At 32.2% G+C, this 16,706-nt stretch overlaps 3 protein-coding genes across 3 annotated transcripts; 2 read left to right on the top strand and 1 right to left on the bottom strand.

Moving 5' to 3' along the window:
• LOC144553882 (zinc transporter 9-like) lies at positions 1–1,527 on the bottom strand. The gene is made up of 4 exons (XM_078302068.1): positions 1,233–1,527; positions 907–937; positions 337–427; positions 1–135 (listed from the first exon to the last, which is right to left on the bottom strand). Exons 1-4 carry the CDS (start codon positions 1,525–1,527, stop codon positions 1–3), a joined length of 552 nt encoding a protein of 183 aa, XP_078158194.1.
• Positions 1,528–8,818: 7,291 nt separating this feature from the next.
• On the top strand, positions 8,819–12,116 carry LOC144554811 (putative F-box protein At4g17565). Its single transcript, XM_078303162.1, has 3 exons — positions 8,819–9,006; positions 10,131–11,210; positions 11,848–12,116. The coding sequence occupies exon 2, from the start codon at positions 10,138–10,140 to the stop codon at positions 11,176–11,178; it is 1,041 nt and encodes a 346-aa protein (XP_078159288.1). The 5' UTR covers positions 8,819–9,006; positions 10,131–10,137; the 3' UTR covers positions 11,179–11,210; positions 11,848–12,116.
• A 3,705-nt stretch (positions 12,117–15,821) lies between these two features.
• Positions 15,822–16,702, top strand: LOC144553935 (putative germin-like protein 2-1). The gene is made up of 2 exons (XM_078302110.1): positions 15,822–15,939; positions 16,149–16,702. Exons 1-2 carry the CDS (start codon positions 15,822–15,824, stop codon positions 16,700–16,702), a joined length of 672 nt encoding a protein of 223 aa, XP_078158236.1.
• The last annotated feature ends 4 nt before the right edge of the window (positions 16,703–16,706 follow it).

Here is a 16,706-nt window from a genome sequence, read left to right as displayed (position 1 = left end):
TCAACAATATATTAATGCTGTGTGGCTATTCTCATTGTAGCTTGATGCTATCCCCATACCTAGGACAATTCCCATTGGAGCTGTCAGTGAAAAAAAGATCGACATTATCATCACCGACTTCAATGAAAATTTTCCCTGTAGTGGTAGAAATAAAGATTTATGTTATTCAGTTGTTTGCATAAAAGGTACATATCAAGTAAATGTTTTCATGAAATACTAACAATTAATTATATTAAGCATGGTTTTATCATCTCAAGACTATATATGGGACTATATATGACATATATATATATCATCATACAGCTAGAACATAATATATAATTAGTAAAAGTTTACCTGAGCAATGCAGGATCCAAGACCAAGACCCTCAAATAACTGGTGAAAGCTCAAGGCAGCAATAAGCGGCCTTATGGTAGATACCAACGATCACTGAATGTACAATTATGCCTAATTCCAATACCTTCATCAAGGAAACAAGTAAAGTAAACCTTACATATATATGCATGATATATATTAATATTATAAACATTAAAACTAAAGTTTTAGATGAATGTTCTTTAATTGTGATATTTTACTAGATTGACAAATTTGTTTGATGGTCGTAATTTATTTATTTTCTAAAACCATAAATCAGAGACTACATATACTTTTTATTGCATCAAAGGTAAAATAACGTCGATTATCAACTTAATTAACACGATCTCCATCCGTTCAACATGATCTCCATAATGAAATGTGATTGGAGACCAAATTTTTCATTTTTTTTGAAATGTGCTAATTGGGAACATGATGCGCCTCTCTAACTTGTTAGCTCTAGATGGTGCGATAATATCAACCTAAAATGGTTTAGTTACTATTCTTGGACATCTATTATTTAACACAACAAAAATAGTATTGGAAGCATACCTCCTAGTCCCCGTTATAAGGCCAAGATGATCTGCACAATATCAAATCAAACTCAGGTTTCTTAAGAGAAAAATAATTTGGCAAAAGAAAAAAACAGAAAAACAGAGAAAAGAAGACTTCCACAGAGAGACAATGAAAACATTTGGTTGCCCAAGCATCAAATTGATCCTAGTGATAATGTGTCTTCTGACATGGACGGCTAGCTCGACCAACTATGAATGCTCAGAAGAGGATTCTGGCAGTAACAAGACGGAGGCGAAGAAGTTGCACATAATTGCAATCTTTGCTATTTTAGCGGTCGGTACATTTGGCTGCTCCGTACCTACACTCGGCCGGTGGCGTAAGCTTTTCGATGGTGGCCTCCGGGAGGATGTGAATGAAGCCGGTGGCAAGAATGACACCAGCAGCGAAAGCCTTAACTAAATAAAAATAGTCTTTGTCAGGACTGATGGCCGGAAACCACCGGCCGAGTGTAGGGACGGAGCAGCCAAATGTACCGGTCGCTAAAATAGCAAAGATTGCAATTATGTGCAACTTCTTCGCCTCCGTCTTGTTACTGCCAGAATCCTCTTCTGAGCATTCATAGTTGGTCGAGCTAGCCGTCCATGTCAGAAGACACATTATCACTAGGATCAATTTGATGCTTGGGCAACCAAATGTTTTCATTCTCTCTGTGAAAGTCTTCTTCTTCTCTGTTTTTCTGTTTTTTTCTTTTTGCCAAATTATTTTTCTCTTAAGAAACCTGAGTTTGATTTGATATTGTGCAGATCATCTTGGCCTTATAACGGGGACTAGGAGGTATGCTTCCAATACTACTTTTGTTGTGTTAAATAATAGATGTTCAAGAATAGTAACAAAAACATTGTAGGTTGATATTATCGCACCATCTAGAGCTAACAAGTTAGAGAGGCGCATCATGTTCCCAATTAGCAAATCGATTTTTCTTTTTCTTTTTATTGTTTATCACAAAGTCGATTTTCATTTCCTACAATTATAAAATTTTAATTTATTTGTCACATCAACAAATTAGCAATTTTCTTCACATTAATTTTAGAATATTTGCATCCCTGTTTTAGTTTTATAATTGATAATTTTGCAATTGCTAACATTGCATTTCAGAAACTATTACTTACAAAATTATACTTGGCATATGAAGAGAAATTGTTAATTTAGCAATATTGCTAAATTGAATTGCTTCGCATCCTTGTAATTGAAATAACAATTGTAAATTAACAACTGGAAAATAATCGAGCACAAACAAAATAATATTTAGACTATGTCCTACTTTTTGTAAATCATAATCTCCTAATTTAATTTATATTACAATATTTTTCATTAGTAGTACATTATTCATGTTTGAAAAAAGAAATATGAACAATTGAATTAGGAAATTTTTTTTAAGTAAACCATAATAAAGAGTTTGGCTAGTATAACATCAGTGTTATTTTAGCCTAAACACCAACTCCAAAATCTATCGTATCGACTTCAAACGGTGAATCCAAACCGTTCAAACCAATCTACTTCATTAGTTGTGCGTTTACATGCAAACTTTATAATTTTTCGAACTTATTTAGTATCAAGTCAAGCGGTCAATTGTGTGAGTTTTTAAGTTAATTTTAATACATTCATTTTTCATCATTTTTACTGCTCGATTTGATACTAAAATAACTCAAAAATATAAAAAGTTTGTGTGTAAACCCATCACTCATAAAGTAAATTAGTTTGAACGGTTTGAATTAGTCGTTTGGAGTCTATTTAATCAATTTTAAAGTTAGTGTCATATGACACTGATGTTATACTAGCTAGACTCCATAATAAACTATTATTTTTTTTTATCTTCTTAATATTTTTAGAAAATTACAAGATCCAATGTTTTCTTTTGACCGTAATGAATTTTTTTGGAAATAAAATAAAATTAATTTCATTGAATTATTATTTGAAATTTGAAATTTATTATATTTTTTAACACATGAGTATAATTAGACACTTAAAACGTAGGCAATGAATTCCTTCTTTCACATGTCTCAACTTTCAATTTCAATTAAATTAATTGATTATTATTTTCAACATTATTAGATAATATTGAATATATCTAATTAAGGAGCATGATTGGGCGTTTTGAATTATATTTTTCTAGCAATATATATTTTACTAGTGAAGCAACAATAGCGACATTTAATTTGTTGATTAAGAAATCTGTTTATAATATATGGTAAACTAAACTTAGGAAATTATATCATAGTAGCAGGAGAGAAGAAATTTTTGCTCACGTCCTCAACGGAAAGTGCAATAATTGCTTTCTGTTTGTACTTCCATGGTTGTTGTGCAATAAACAGATTACAGTGATTTTTGGAAATAGTAAAAAAAAAAAAAGATAGATCCTGAATGGATGTCAAGTTGTCAACACTTTGTTGGCAGAGAAGAAATAATTGCTTTCTGTTTGTACTTCCATGGTTGTTGTGCAATAAACAGATTATTTATAGTGATTTTTGGAAAGAAAAAAAAAAGATTCTGAATGGATGTCAACACTTTGTTGGAAGAGAAGTTCGTGAAGAAATTTCCAAAACTAATCAGATAACATATATTATATACATACTCATATTTTAATATTTCAAAGTCCAAATAATTAATTTAAACCGTTAAACAAAATCTTCATATTAAAATGTTCTTGGAGACTAAATTTTATATTTTTTTGAAAGTTTTTTACATGTTGTTAGAAGTTTGCAAAATCATTGTGTTTTTCAATAGCTCAAACTCTGAAAACAACTATTTTGTTCTTATCTTAATAAATAGTAAAAAAATTCTAAAAAAAATGTAAAAATTGGTCTCCATGTGATTTTATTATTGAGATCATGTTAAACGGTTCAGTGATCATGAGCCTGGTGATTTCTTTTACAACCTAGACGAGTTGTCCATTTTCATATTCGGGAAGTTGGTTAATTTCATGGGTTGAGCGATAGTCTTTCCCTATGCTCAATTTGGCTTTTTGTCGAATGCGAGATTAATGACACGAACACAATTTCATTTAATGTTTTATTAGGGGTCTGTCAAATACCATGTTCCTGAAACATATATTTATGTGATTAAAATGATATTTCTTTGTCTATGGTTTGTAAAACTTAACCATTTTTTAATCCACATACTAACCTTGTAGCGGTTAATTAGTGTTTCTGCTAATTATCTCGGTTAGAGACTATTAAGAGTATATATCATCTATATTATGAAGTTTCACAATTCCAGTAATTAACTTGAAATGATTAATAAAAGGAAATCCATTTATGTGGGAGGTTTTAATAAATTATATTGTTTTTCGAAATCTGTTGAAATTCTTTTCGTTGAGAAATTAGTTATGTATTGATTTAAAATTTTAAATGTCAATTTTTGTATATCCATCTGTTAAAAGTTTATAATTAGAATCTTGCCCATTCAATCACAAATATTTTATTAGTATTCCTATTTCTCAATTGGTGGAGTTTAAATTACAGATTAATCTTAATTAAAAAGAAGATAATGGCATTAGTTGATTCGATATTTGGACTACATCAATAGTAAATGTGATACTTTTAATCAGATTGACAACTGATTTGGTGATTCTTATTATAATGATTGCAATATCGGAACGAATCAACAGTATCTAACTTTAAGGGGCCCACATTGACCATTTGACCTCTCTTCTTCTTCTTTTTTGTAATAAAAGTGGGGCCAAACGTTCATTTAGGGCCCGTTCGGCATCCAGTAGGGAATAGGAATGAGTGTGAGAATCAAAAATTTTGAACTAAATTTTACTGTCTACCGTGGGAATAAAAACTTGACTCTGAGCAAATTTTTATTTCCCACGGTAAATAGTATGTAGCCGAACGGACCCTTACAATGGTACCAAATTACATCGTTAGTTATCATCTACTTAAACTATCAACAGTAAATATTTTTCAAACCTACTAAGATACAACAAAGAAAATCACTTTTAAAATATTTTCTTATTTTTTACATACTATTCTTTGATACATGATTCCAATGTTACCAATAGTACCAATTATTTCTTGCTTCTATTAATTATTGATAAATTATTTCAATAATAATATGCTTATATACATATCTTTCCAGAGGAAATGCAAATCTATCTTGCATAACCTCCCCTTTCCAAGCAATTATAGTAAACACCGACATAGACGTGATCGATGCTGGCCCCCGACCATCCCACATATTACACAACCCAACCAAACCGGCAGCAGCAAAACATGCCGATGTGGCATATGTGACCTCTCCTACACTAAGGACTCGCATGGTTGCTGGGCTTCAATCCGCAAGCTTGTCATTGCGATCGACCTCTGCATCATGTTCATAACTGTCGGTGTCATTGGTGGCATTAAGATTCTACATTTCTTCGTGCCAGCTTTCGTATGTTTCGAATTCATTCTATTTCTTTAGTTTTATTATTCTAATTTTCATGTACATATTTCAAATTTTTAATTGGAAAAGCCATTAGTTATTTCATAAGCCAGTTGAAGTGTTAGACTATATTTCTTTACAGAAGCACCGAAAAGTTTCTTTTAATATGACATCAAAATGCAAAATAAATCGGAGCTCCGGTAAAGAAAGATAGTCTAACATTTAACTGGCTTATGAAATAAATAATGACTTTTTCAATTAAAATTTTGAACTATGTACAGGAAAATTAGGATAATAAAATTACAGAAATAGACCGAAACATACAAAAACTGGCACGAAGAAATGTAGAATCTTAATAATAGAGAAAGGGAGGGGAAAGATTAGTGTCAAATCAATGGAGAAGGTGGAACCTTGTTGTGAAAAGCACAGAGAATTAAGTGGAAAGAACTATGTACAAGGCAAACAGAGCATGCCAGAAAAAAAAAATGGAACAATGTACAGGAAAATAAGCATAATAAAATTTAAGGAAGAGAGATATTTATAAAGGCATAGATAAAATTAAATAATTGGGAATTAATTGATCTACTGCTTTAGACTCCATATGTACAATTTTATGGCGTGTCAATACAAGGACACAGCAAACTCTTGTACAATTTGGACCATTGCAGTTATTGGAGGTTTTTACTTAATTTGTTTGTGAATTAAAACATATATAAATGCAGTTAAAAAAACACATATATCAACCAAAAAAGTTAATTTTGAGATAGATTAACATGCTTTACAATGCACAGGCCTTATGTGGTTTACAATCTTACGCCATCGGATTCGCATTTATATTTGTGAGATAAAATCTCTGACCAGCAGAAAAAAAAAAAAAAAAGTCTCTAAAACACTCATACAGTTATTGTATTACTAATTTATCATATTTTATGTCTAACCTGATTTTGGTTTTGTTTCTGAATATCATGTATGCTCAAAACTGTTCTTATAGGAGTTCATTAATCTAACTAATTTGGGTTAATTAATCAACATTTAACAGCCTTGTAAACCCAAAGAAAAAATACTAGTCTTTTGGGCTAATTTATATTCAACATCATTTACATCATATGAAGTTTTATTTGCTCATTTGAAACAGAAGTTTAACAACCCCAATTTATATCTTTACACTGAAATTAATTATCATTAACAAGTTGATTCGTTGTTTTGTGCAACAGAATTGCTGTAATAGAAGAATTTATGTGTTGAAGAATTCTCTTTAGTGGATTTAATATCTTTGTACTTGATATATGTACGTAGTACTCAAAATTATTTGTTGTCCTTGTGGAATCAATGACATGTGATGTAGTTATTCCATCACATGTTGTATCAGATTTGAATTATACAATTGTACTTCAAATATAAACTAGGATAACACAAAAATATTAGGACAGGTGTTACCTTTCAAAATTAAAATTGTAAGAATTACATCTTCCAACATATAATACTAAAAAAATATTAAAAGATTTCTTCCGTCTTGGTTTATTTGGTTGCAGTAAGATTATACAACAGGGCACAATACTTCAAACTATACCATAATGCAATATTTCTCTAATTTAAGCCACAATTTAAGCCAACCCAACCAACCAAGCACAAACTTTTGATGATTGCCATACAAGCTCAGAGTTGTCAGCAAGTGTCAGGATCAAGAAAGGCTGAAATTTTTGCTCTTCTCATTTGGCTCGGTTATTTTTTTTTTTACAGTTAAGAAGTTAATGGAACATGTTACCACATTTTTTTTTTTTTTTTTATATTTATGCCATCTGTCTTTTCACTTGGTAATTTCTCTGTTTTTTTTTGTGTACTTGTATTTTTAGCAAATGCTTCAGTCCAGATTTGTAGGGTCATTAGACAAAGAAATAATGTCATTTTTGTTTTGGTTCAAAATCAAAGTTTTCCTTGATGTCAAATGGGTACAATTCATTTACAGAGTTACCAGTTTAAATGTGTGTTCTGTATTAAATTGATATTTCTACATACTATTTTGCCTGATTTAGAGGAATTTGTTAAAATTTGTCTTTTTCTCATTGACGCATTTTGTCATACATGTTAAGGCTATCCACCAGGAGTAGTTGTTTCACTTCAGAGTAATAACCCTTATTTTTCTATCAAATTTAAGTAAAATTATGCAAAATTTATGAGCAAACCACAAAATCAACTCAAAATTCTTTAGCATGAAGTATATAACTTTTAGAAAATTGAAACAAAAAACACCACAATTACATCATTCGCTTAATTTAAAACCGACCTAGATCTAATAGATAGTTGCCGAAATTTTTATTTACGGTAAATAAAAAATAAAAAATGAGAAATGTTTTGAGGAATTTTAAAAAATGGAAAGGCATCTATCCGGCATGGCATCCAACCGGAATGTCATCAAGTAAATAAATAATTAAAACTATATATTCAAGAGTATTAGTAAAATTAAGACTTATCAAACTTCTCAAGACTTAAATCTTCATGTCCTCAAGTAAATAAAGAAATTAGGAATTCATAACATGTATTTAAATCAGTCTAATCTGCCATAAGTTCTATTGAGAAGAAATATGAAAACACAAAGTCTAAACATTTACATGAAAATTGAATATGTTGACAAAAAAATAAAGGACATTAAATGTGTATTTTGGGTAATTCTTGTTCACGCCACATATACATCATAATTATATCACGTTTTAGAAGATAGACCTCACACTGATCATCAATTGAAACTTTTAAATACTTTCATAAATTGATTTTGAACATAATTTTCTACCATTTTTTTTTTACCTATAATATTTGCCATATCCCAAGGTCTCACCTTGGAATGGTGTCTTCATCTCTCTTTATTTATTTTATCATTTTGTTCGGTCGAGGCCTCCGTCTGGAGTCCGTGTCCCACCAGATACTTGTGAGTGCAATTTAAAATAATGGACGGTCCAGATTAATTCCAGCCAAGTTAAGTTCAATCTGATGCCTACTGTAACTGTAGGGGGCTGCTTTGAGATTTGTGCCATGTTAAAAAACAGTCCAGATCCATACCGAATTCCTCCGTCTGGAATGTCATCCCGCTGGACAATGAAACCATACCTGATAGATGCCTTCTCATTTTTTAAGTTTCTCAAAACCTTTTTCATTTTTTATTTTTTTATTTTTTAATTTACCATGAATAAAAGTTTCAGAGATAATTGTCTACTTTTAAATTTTAAAAAATAAGTATCTAAATATTAAAAATAAAGTCCAGACGCGGATTTTATTTTTGTTATATTCTAGTAAAATTTATTGGTAAGCCCAAATAATTATCGGTTGACAGCACACATAACCGTGGAAATAAATCGGCTGTTATTCAAAAGAAATAACAGGAACCAGTTATTTCGATCCAACCGTTCGAATGTTTCCAGGCGTGAAGCTGAATAATAAGTTTTTCATGAGCAATTAACGGTTGGGATCGAAATAACAGCAGATTTATTTCCCATAAGGCCATAACTGTACCCAAAATTGAAAATTCCTTTCTCCCTCTTTCCTGCGCGATTCCTTTTTTCCTCTTTGCGCGCCTAAATCCGCTAGCCCTAACCCCCATTCCCTCCCGCCTCCGCGCGTACCACCGACCGCGCCTCCAGGCTCCGTCCCCTGGCGATTCTCCGGCCTCCACGACTCCGCCTCTGCTGCTCTTTGCGATCTTTGCTTTCTCCTGACCAGGTAAGCTCTCCTTTGGTGGTCAACAAGATATTTCTTAAATCAATGATTTCGTAAGAGGATTTGTTTACTGGAAAGGAACTGAACACGTGTAGTTAAGAAAACGTTCGCCTGTACCAGTTTGTACTGGTACGTTTTTCATTATAAAAGCTGAATTGAATTATTGAGTTATTTCTGAATTTCTGAATTACACAAGTTATTTGATTTGTACCAGTATGGCATAAGTGCATGGCCTAAATTTGTATTTGTAACAGTGTCATATTCAATTTTGTGTTGCACATAGTGGGTGTTAGCATTAACTATAATGAAATAGGTATATTTTGTAATGGACCCTGATACCTAACTAGAACCTAGTCTCATACAGAAGAAAACAGGTCCATTAAAAAAATATATTGTTCTGTTTTGTACAACACGGCACTGTTAGCTAGATTCATGCTTATATTGTATCTCCCAATATACATCGTTTATCTCATCAACACTTTGGTTGTACTGAGTCGTAATTTCTCAATTCATATAAACTAATTTTCTCAATTCATGAAAACAATTAAACATAATAGTTATGTATAGAAAAAGAGAACTAATTTTCTCATTAAAAATATACATTGTTTATCTCATCAACACTTTGGTTGTACTGAGTCGTAATTTCTCAATTCATATAAACTAATTTTCTCAATTCATGAAAACAATTAAACATAATAGTTATGTATAGAAAAAGAGAACTAATTTTCTCATTAAAAATATACATTGTTTATCTCATCAAAACTTTGGTCGTATCGAGTCATAATTTCTCAATTCATAGAAACTAATTTTCTCAATTCATGAAAACAATTAAACATAATAATTACTGTCAGAATTTTTTGACTTCAACAGAAGATTCTGATATATGCTAACCAATGGTATGTTTTACATCACAAAAGAAAAGTAACTGATTTCAGTTGTATGTGCTAGTCTGACAAGATCACAAAGCATGTATTCCAACACTTATTAACTGGTTCCAGTTCAAGCCATTTCAACTTATTCAAAAGTGCAAAGTTTTATTTAGCATGAAACTACAATTAGCATCATAGGCATTAGTTTTGGCATATAATTAGACACTAATTATCATCTTTAATTGAATCTTTTTGCAGATATAAGATGCCCAAGCGAAAGACAAAAATATTTACCAAGGGAAAGACAAAAATCTCTACCAATGTTGAGAGAAATTGGTCTGAACTTCCACAAGAAATTCTCCATCTCTTCTCCAAAAAGCTCCCTGATGTATCTGATTTCATACGTTTTCGTGCTGTGTGCAAGAGGTGGCAGTTATCAGCCCCAGTCACTGATCCTCCTCCACAAATCCCCTGGCTTCTAGAGGGCCGCCATCAATGTGAAAATTCCATTTTACGCTTCTACTGCCTCTCGTCTGATAAAGTTCATACTATCAAATGTCCACGTTCCCGTGGTGCTTGGCTTGAGGGCCCTGCATGCCACTACTTACTTGCCTGTCATATAAGTCCCAAGATGTATCTCCTTAATCCTCTTACAAATGATCTGATTGATATCCCTTTTTTTAGTGTAGACGGTGGTGATCGCCCAGACTATATTGGTCCAGATCCAATTGAAGGCGGTGATATTGTGATTATCCGGTCATTCAATACAATGGCTTTTTGGCGACCTAAGGCTGACAATTGGGTCAACGTAAATGGGGTCGGCGACAGTAATGCATATTATATGGGACAATACTTCAGCCATGATGATGAAACTGGCTTTATGAATGTTATTGATTTTGCTACCAAAAAATTGGCTTATCAAGTCGCACCACCGAAGGACACAGACCCTTTTCTAGAGGGTAGCATAATTATAGTCGAGTCAGGAGGAAAGATCCTAAGGTTGTTCCGGCATTATACATACGATGAGCAGTTGCACTTTGATATATACTGTCTTTATTTCGGTGATGGTGAAGGGAAACCTAGTTGGGTGAAAATCACTGATATCGGTGACCAAATGATTTTTCTAGAATATAGTGGTGGGTTATCTTTCTGTGCGAATAATTTTTCTGGATTCAAAGGGAATTGCATTTACTTCGTGAAATACGAGCGATATCTTTGTAGATACGACATAGGAGATGGTACACATGAGGTGTTGCCTTGCCCTTTTGATTTAATGGGGACTTGGTTTGTGCCAAGTCTGGTATAGCTCTCTGATATCAATTATGCATTAAGAGCCAAGTAAGTTTAAATGAGTACTTATTTAGCTTTTTGTTTAATTTGTTAGAAATTTAGTTTAGTTGTTCTCATCTGCCTTCTCAACTCTTTTAGTGATTGGTGCTTTTGCAAAGTTATTTTAGTATTACAAATTCACCTACTGACTGGTAATACCACAGCTTGGAACTTTACAAATACATTGGTCGATCGTCACTGCTGCGAGTTGGGATAAGTTTATTCCCAGTCAGAGTTATTATATTAGGATTTATTTTCATTCCAACTAATACTCTAAGATGGTGAAATTTGATATCTTGTAATCTTTCACCATGACCTTGATATGTTGTATGACCGGCTATGATAACCTTAAAAAAAAGGGTTGCATAGGAGACTTGGCATGTCCATTTGGTGGGCAGGTAGAGACAATAAACCATTTGATGCTTCAATGTAAATTAACTCTTAAGACTATTTGGTTTTGGATAACGATAGAGTTTACTTATACTTTGCCTAAATTCAAAATAATAGCATTTTTAATGATGATGAGTGCAATTTGTTGGTGTGTTTGATTACACAGGAGTGAGTTGATATTTTCGAGCACCACAAAAATTAAAAATAATAAGATTTTTGATTTTCATGATAATGACTATGATTTCTTATTGGACAGGTAATACCAAGCAGGTTGTCAAGGATGATTTCAGAAGTGTTTTTGGGCCTAAAAGGAAATAGCAAGTTTGTATAAAAACATATTCCTCTAATATAGTTGTAGTAGCAAGTAAACAGTTTAACAAAAGGTGGATGTTTAGCTTAGTAAATCAAAGTAGGGCTAAATTTTGGATATGATAGAAGCCCTAGTAATTTCCAGTTGCTCATGATTTTTGTGTTTGCAGTTATATTTTGTGTATGATGTAATATAGGAGTTAAAAGAATAGGTAATATGTAAGGTCCTGGACAATCAATTTCTTGAATTAAAACGGGCATGTGCTTTTTTCAAAAAAGAAAAAGAAAAGAAAATTGAATTTTCTTCTTGACCATTAGATTAATTATTTTGTACAACTTGATATAAGATAAATGAAATTACCTAACAGTGAATTGCTTGTCGGTTTTATTGCTTGCTTTCCAGTTTTTGATACTCAAGAAGATAGATGTATGAACTACATTTGTGATTTGTTGTCAAAAAATACAAGGACAATTCTGCCCTTGACAACTCATACATGACAATTGACAACTAAGAATCCATGTAACATGCATATGCATATACCATGGAATAATTTATATCACACAAAGCCATAATTTTATGTCAGAACACATCAAATAAACTTGTGCTTCAAATACAGATGTAGTCATGAATCAACTTTCACAACATATTTGCTTTGATATCTCTTGGTTTGTTTGTGGTACAACCACTGTGTAGAGGAGAGAAGAAGCTTAATTCTGGCTAGAAGCATAAAATTGCGCAAGGCTAAAGCTTACGTTATTTCATTGCTTGGAGATTTTGTAAGGATGTCTCAAGCTAAACGGGTATGCAAATCAGATTGTACAATAAAACATGATAAACTAAAAGTATTCTAGCTTTCTAGGGGTACTCTGGGTAGGGTCAATTTGCCCGGTGCATGAAACCATTAGACCCAGTGTTAATATTTAATTTTCGATATCAATCTTGAGATGGGACTTATTCTTCAAATTGATTGTTTATTATCTGGGTTTAATTAGACCCATGTGTTAATTTGCAAAGTAATGTACTCTGGCAAAGAAAAAGACCAACTACCTAAATTTTCAAGGGCTTACCAAAATCTAAGATTGGCTTTTGGATGCAAGTATTTTTTTTTTTCCTTTTAACAAAGTAATGTACTTTGGCAAAGAAAAAGACCAATTACCTAAATTCTCAAGGCTTACCAAAATCTAAGATTGGTTTTGGATGCAAATATTTTTGGTTTCTTTTTTTTTTCTTTAACTAATAATTAGTTCCATAATAATGTTCCACCACCAGTTGGTTCAGATGGGAAAAGAACAATAATGCCTTCACTTAGAATTGTCATTGGCTTTTTACAATTTTCAAAGGTCCTATTAGAAAATGAAATTACATTATTGTTGCTTGAATTTTAGGTTACATACCAGTTTCAGGCTTATGATATAATCATATCCAAAACCATAATTTCGTTGATTCCCTAAAATTCCTTTGAACACTGGTTTTATTTGAGAGTTTAATCATTTATTTTTCTTGAGAATGTTAGTTCACAAAAATGCTTCCCTATCCTAGCATATTCTCTACAAATAGTCAAGAGTACTCTGGCAAAGTAATGATTCTGCTTAATGTAAATACTATTTCGAGAAATCATTACTTTGCCAGAGTACATTACTATGAATTTTTATTTGCAATGATTCTGATCTTAATTTGTCATATGCCATAGTTGCCTCACTAGAGTCTGCTCCTGGTTACTACTCCCATGCCAACCAAGCCGCTTCAGGTTTGTTCCAGTTTCTTTAGATTGAATTTATTGTCTTTTTATCCCCCTAATTTATTTTTTCGGTTGGAATCTCAAAATCCTTTGACAACATTAGATTTTGGTAATCCCTTGAGAATTAAGGTAATTGGTAAGTGAGTTAAGCTTTCCTGCTCACAGCAGAATTCTTTACTGACAATTAGTTAGTTAATTAGCTTCTTCCCTTTCAAAAAAAAGACAATTAGTTAGTTAATAATAGAGCCTGTCCAATGGGTTATGGAGAGAGAATCTGTGCAAATTCTTTTTTTCCATTTGAAAAATGCAAAATGCAGATGTTGTTTGCTAAAAAAATAGCAAAATTCTTTTTAATTACCATAAGAATGAATTGACTTGGTTATTTTTATGTAACTTAATTTGGTTACTTTATATATGCTGGCTATTTCTCCTCAAAAAATATATATAACTCTCTCTCTCTCTCTCTATCTATCTATCTATCTATCTATATATCTATACATCTATATATATAGAGAGAGAGAGAGGGGAGGGATCCAATTACACCATTTTATGGTGACACATCTTGACACCAAATTTTTATAAGTCATTTTTGCTATTTTAAAATTCAAATAGACGATCTGAACCGTTCAACATGATCTCCATATTAAAATGTGTTTGGAGACCAAATTTTACATTTTTTGGAAATTTTTTAGTATTTATTTAGAATTTTTTTAAATTGTTGTTTTTCAATGGTCCAAAATTGCCTAAAAACATAAAATGGTGTAATTGGATCCCTCCCCCCTCTCTCTCTCTCTCTCTATATATATATATATAGATAGATAGATAGAGAGAGAGAGAGAGAGTTATATATGGACATCACATTGAACAGTACGGATCGACTATTTAAATTTTGAAATTACAAAAATGACTTGTAAAGATGTGTCACTATAAAATGGTGTAATTGGATCCCTCCCCTCTCTCTCTCTCTATATATATATATAGATATATAAATATATAGATAGAGAGAGAGAGAGAGAGTTACATATATTTTTTGAGGAGAAATAGCCAGCATATATAAAGTAACAAAATTAAGTTACATCCTATATATCCTGAGTACATTGATCCTTGGTTATGGTAAGGAGATGCAGAATTAAAAAGTACAAGGATAGTTACCTATGCAAAAGTGCCCTACAAAATGAGGATTTTGGTTTTTTTTTTTTAGTAGAAAGTAAGTCGCAAAAAAAAAAGTTACAGAAGAAATGAACCTATATATAAACACCAAATTAATCTCATAAAAAACAAAATAGTTAAGAACCAAATATGCATGGAGCAAAATTTTGTGATTCTGTGTCGATATTGAAATGGTACAAAAACGCAAGATAGTATCTCATAGGAAAGCTCTTGGGGGACACAATAAGAGCATATCCACTGTATTTTCTTTCTTTTTTCCAAATAGTGAGCTCATAATAATTGATGACTCCGCTCAATTTATTCCAATCCATGTAATTCAAATTGTAGTACTGAATACTGACTACTAAATAGTTTCCTAAAATTATTTATTGTGTGTATGTATAAATTATGGAAAACATATAAGATTTATATAAATATAAATTAAGAAAAAAAATTAGTACAATACTGACGATAGTCCCATGATCATGTACATACTCATTTCTAATTATAGTAAACTTATACGGTTAGAGTTTAGTTGGACAATTACTTGTACTTGAATAACGAAAGCAATTATATAATAATAAGTCAATAACAGAAATAATAATAACACCAATGACAACACTAGCAACTATGTCAACAAAACAACAATGAAATCAACTTCTTTGAACAACAACAATAAGTTAATGGCAATTGCAAGCATCCATAATTAGTAACTTTAAATAACAGAAATACTAATGAACTCATTGTTTTGAACATATCTTTTTTGAAGGGCAGCTGGCCAGTAGCCGGCTAACAATAAAAAAGAATATCACCAATTACAACAACCTATTACCAATTATTTACACAAAATATGGTTTTTTTTGCCTTACAACAACCTTTTCAAATGTAATTCCTAACACCTAAAATTGTTTTTTCTTCCCTACAAATAGGGAACTTCTCAAACGAACACTGTCATATATAAATATCCATACAACATTTAATTACTGCAGCAATTGATTGTACAAACACAGAACCAACTCATTACAAGAGAGATATGTCTCCTTCCTATACAGTTTTTCTATTGGCTTTCTTTGTCTATCTCTCTTGCCATGCAATCGCATTCGACCCAAGTCCGCTGCAAGACTTTTGTGTTGCTGACAAGCGCTCTCAAGGTACACATATTTACCACACATTCTTCTTTATAATATACATTTAGACCAAATAATTTTCTCCATTGATTGTTTCAACTTTTAAACCACCATGTTGGTGTTTCAATAAAATAGAGCTTTGATAAATAATATGACATCTATCTAAATAACATTTTACCATTGAAACACCAATTAGATTATTTATTCAATAATATTTCTTTGTGAGCATGCAGTGCTTGTGAATGGTTTTGCCTGCAAAAATCCAGATGATGTGAATCCAGAAGACTTTCTATTCTCTGGTCTTGACAAACCTGGCTACATTAGTCCGGATCTCGGGTCAAATGTGACTCTAGTTGATGTTCATAAGCTTGTTGGTCTTAACACACTTGGCATCTCAGTTGCTCGTCTTGACTTAGCACCCAACGGTGGCCTTGTGCCACCGCACATCCACCCTAGAGCAACCGAAGTGCTTACTGTTTTGCAGGGTACCCTCTATGTTGGATTTGTAACGTCAACCCCTAATTTCAAGCTCATTGCTAAGGTGCTGAATAAGGGTGATGTGTTTGTTTTTCCTATTGGACTCGTGCACTTCCAATATAACATTGGTCGAGTCCCGGTTGTTGCGTTTGCGGGACTGAGTAGCCAAAATCCTGGTGTAATTCCCGTGGCAAAGGCTATTTTTGGTTCAAACCCTCCTATTTCAGATGATGCTCTAGCTAAGACATTTAAGCTCGATAAAGACACCGTTGACAGACTTCAGTCTGAATTTTGGACAGCAACTAATTGATGAT

This window comes from Carex rostrata, chromosome 5, assembly GCF_964058835.1.
Source record: "Carex rostrata chromosome 5, lpCarRost1.2, whole genome shotgun sequence".
NCBI classification, from domain to species: Eukaryota; Viridiplantae; Streptophyta; class Magnoliopsida; order Poales; family Cyperaceae; genus Carex; species Carex rostrata.
The sequence above is the reverse complement of the archived record's forward strand: the minus strand, read 5'-3'. Positions and strand labels throughout refer to the sequence as shown.